This window comes from Aplysia californica, unplaced genomic scaffold, assembly GCF_000002075.1.
Source record: "Aplysia californica isolate F4 #8 unplaced genomic scaffold, AplCal3.0 scaffold00530, whole genome shotgun sequence".
Lineage (NCBI taxonomy): Eukaryota > Metazoa > Mollusca > Gastropoda > Aplysiida > Aplysiidae > Aplysia > Aplysia californica.
Genome location: NW_004797800.1, coordinates 563,119 through 566,484, shown reverse-complemented (window position 1 = coordinate 566,484; position 3,366 = coordinate 563,119). Strand labels below are relative to the sequence as shown.

General features: G+C 39.7%; 1 protein-coding gene across 1 annotated transcript; it reads right to left on the bottom strand.

Annotated features, from left to right (window-relative positions):
• Positions 1-1,358: 1,358 nt before the first annotated feature.
• LOC101858055 (15-hydroxyprostaglandin dehydrogenase [NAD(+)]-like) lies at positions 1,359-3,340 on the bottom strand. The gene has a single exon (XM_013086983.2). It carries the CDS (start codon positions 3,290-3,292, stop codon positions 2,468-2,470), a length of 825 nt encoding a protein of 274 aa, XP_012942437.1. The 5' UTR covers positions 3,293-3,340; the 3' UTR covers positions 1,359-2,467.
• Positions 3,341-3,366: the final 26 nt, after the last annotated feature.

Genomic DNA, 3,366 nt, shown 5'->3' with positions numbered 1-3,366 from the left:
CCCCCCCTTTCTCTCTTCCTCCCTCTAGGAATATATATCTTTTGAAAACAACGTAATATCTATATTAACCAAAAAGTCATCAAATCATACATATGTAGAAAAAATATAGTTACAGCACATTTAGTGCGCACGTATCTGAATCTCTCAAACGCTACATTATATAGGAGTTATGAAGTCTAAAGAACGCTTAATTTGCACTGTAGATTTAATTAAAGGATAACATTAGTTTGGTGACCACGTTCTGAGCACGCTACAACACATCTTCTGAGTATTTTCCCGCATGGTGGTATGGCATAGTGGCGAGCGAGACGAAGATCCGACTCGCGGTCCGTGGTTTGGAGACCACTGGTCCATAGGGACTTTCAAATCATACAAAATAAACATTTCAGTTTCAATAACTGGCATCATTTTAACCCTATCCGTACGTCGTGTTTTACTATCGATTCATATGACGTTAGGAACTCTGTGCCACAACTTTCCAATTAATACGATCCGTACGCTTTGCATAGAAATCTGTCAAAATGATTTTTTGAGAAATACTGAAAGTTTCAAAGAGATCTTCGTACTAGAAGTATTCTGAAATATGCAGAATACAAACCCGGGGGTTCAGAATGACCACAGGACGCATGCATAAGATCCATTAGCCACTTGGTGAAAGACATGATTGGAATCCCTAAAATAGATTTGGAAAAGTACAACAGACGTTACCGTGAGTGCTTTTTGTTAGTAATTTCTTTTCAAATGATCGATCTCTCATGTGTACTATTATGGAGATCAGGTGCACAGTGGCTTTCTAACTTTCTTGCTGGTTTTTTTTTGTTTTTTGGGGGTTTTTTTGTGGTAATTGTCACAAATGTTGAGCAAATGGTCATAGAGCCAGTTTCCATTTCGTTTTAGTTATACTTTTGTTCAGAATTGAGACATTTGCCCTCTTCATAGTCCATGGCACCTTTGATGATAATGGTAATCAATAGTAATAATAAGAAATGGTAATGAAATGGTAAAGGTTTAATGCCCCTATCAACACTGTTAGGTTATTTAAGAGGCAGGACCTCCGAGTTCAACGTCCATCTCCGAAAATACAGAGCCAAATTGGTGAAATTTGTGTAAAGTGCCTTTCCCAAGGGTACAACGTCGGGCTGAGCTGAGGCTCGAACCCCCGAACTCACAATCTCACGATTACGAGTCCGGTAGCCTAACCACTAGGCTACTGACGCCACTTTAATAATAAGAAAAAAGATTTAAAAAATAATACAATGTAATAATGTTAACCGACACCATAAAAATTATTGTAATGTTATCAATAACAGAAAATAATAATGCGAAGAACGATAGTTATGCAGATAACATTGAGAAGAAGAAGAAGAAGAAGAAGAAGAAGAAGAAGAAGAAGAAGAAGAAGAAGAACTGTCAGTAAAAAGTGTTATATCATTCCTTTTCTCTCTACACCACAAGCGTTATTTCTCTTAGCTTTTCTTCTCTCGGTCATAAGCCCAATCCTGAAAATTAGAAACATATTAATGACTACCAAACTGGAAGATCTGAAATGCTATGTGGTCAACCCTTCTACACGGCTGTGAATGCTGGACAATCACTAGATTCTAAAGACAGTAAAAAGAAAAATAGAAGCAACAGAAATAGTTTTAGTACTTGAAGACGTCCATGTGGGACGCTCGTTGATAAAAATAATCAGAAAAAGACAATCGCAGTTTCTGAGGCACTTGAATAGACATAAAGGCCTTGAACATCTGGTGAAGGCAAACGAGGCAGGGATAGACCCAGAGCAACTTTCTTGGAGTGCCAAAACTGATGGGTTGACAGGGATAAAAATCAGGATAGTGTAGCTTTTATGAGAGCATCCAAGCATAGGAATAAATAGAGAACTATGATCGCCAATGTCTGTTGCAGATCTGTCACTTGATTTGGGTGATGATCATAAGTGCAATTGCGCATTATGTCTACTCTACGTCAGAAACATTATAATATAAAGACGGTTATTCGATATTTCTCCACTAAGTCATAAGTAAGCCAGTTATACATTGAATAGTAATCCGACATTTCTCCACTACGCCTGTTATACATGTAAAGGTAATTTAACATTTCTCTGCATTTTCATAAATGGACCTGCCGTAAATGTAATGGCAATTCGACTTTTCTCCGTTAAATCACAAGTAAGCCTACTATTTATGTGAAAGTAATTCGACGTCTCAACTAAGTTATGAATACGCCTACTATATATGTAATGATATTCGATATTTTGTTCGCTAAGCCGAAAGCTCAAAAAAGTTATTAAATGGTAACTTGTCATTTTCCTTCTATAATCGCAAGAATTGAGCATCATAATAGTATATTAGTAAACGGTATTTTTTCTCCGCAAATTCAAAGGTATTGTACCTCAAAAAGTAGCTTGATAATCAAATTTTAAATCCTATCATGTCATGAGATTTATACATGCAGTAGCAGTGAGTTAATTCTTTTTGAAGTCATAGGCGATGCTGTATGTTTTGCTGGGGTCAAAGGTGAGGCCATCATTCACACATTCAATGTGTCGGAAAGTTCTCCCCTTGGCGTCCACGTGCAAGATGGCGCCGTTGATGACGTCAAGACTGAGTAAGTGGATGAGTGCTTCTCCAATTGTCCGGGGACTCATACGTCTATTCATCACAAATCCTTTGATCTGATCCCAGCCGTTGACTGTACTGTTGTCTATCCCTTGAACCATTTGAGTATTCACGACATCTGGGGCAATCATTGCGTATTGGATTCCTTGATCTGGACGGGTTGGGTCTTGAGCCATACTAGTTAGGTACGCCCTCAGTCCGTGTTTTGTCCCCGAGTAGACAGGCGACGAGAATGACTGCTCCAAACCTAAAACAGACAACGTGCTTATGATCCGGCCTCCCTTCCCTCCCCTGTCCTTCCTCATGTGACCAATCGCTAGCTTTGTGCCAAAGATCATGGCGGTCAGGTTAATATCGACAACCCGTTGCCAGCCTGCTCCCTCGTTCAATATGCCGGCGTTGTTGATCATGATGTCCACACAGCCTAGATGTTCTACCGCAGTCTGGAAGACAATTTGGTACTGATCCTGATTTGTGACATCCAGGGGAATAAATTTGACGCTGTCCTCCCCAAACTCCTGGCCGAATCTTTTCGCAGTCGTCTCTCCTGCTTTCGCGTTTATATCACCAAACACCACTTTAACTCCTTGGGAGAGGAGAGACCTGACATATTCCTGTCCTATCCCCATAGCCCCGCCAGTGACAAAGGCAGTCTTGTCTTTGAGGTCCATTGTAATCAGAAAACTGAAAGGGAAGGTGTGATAAACATTTTAAAGGGTGTGATTGTAATTCATATTTAAGCCCC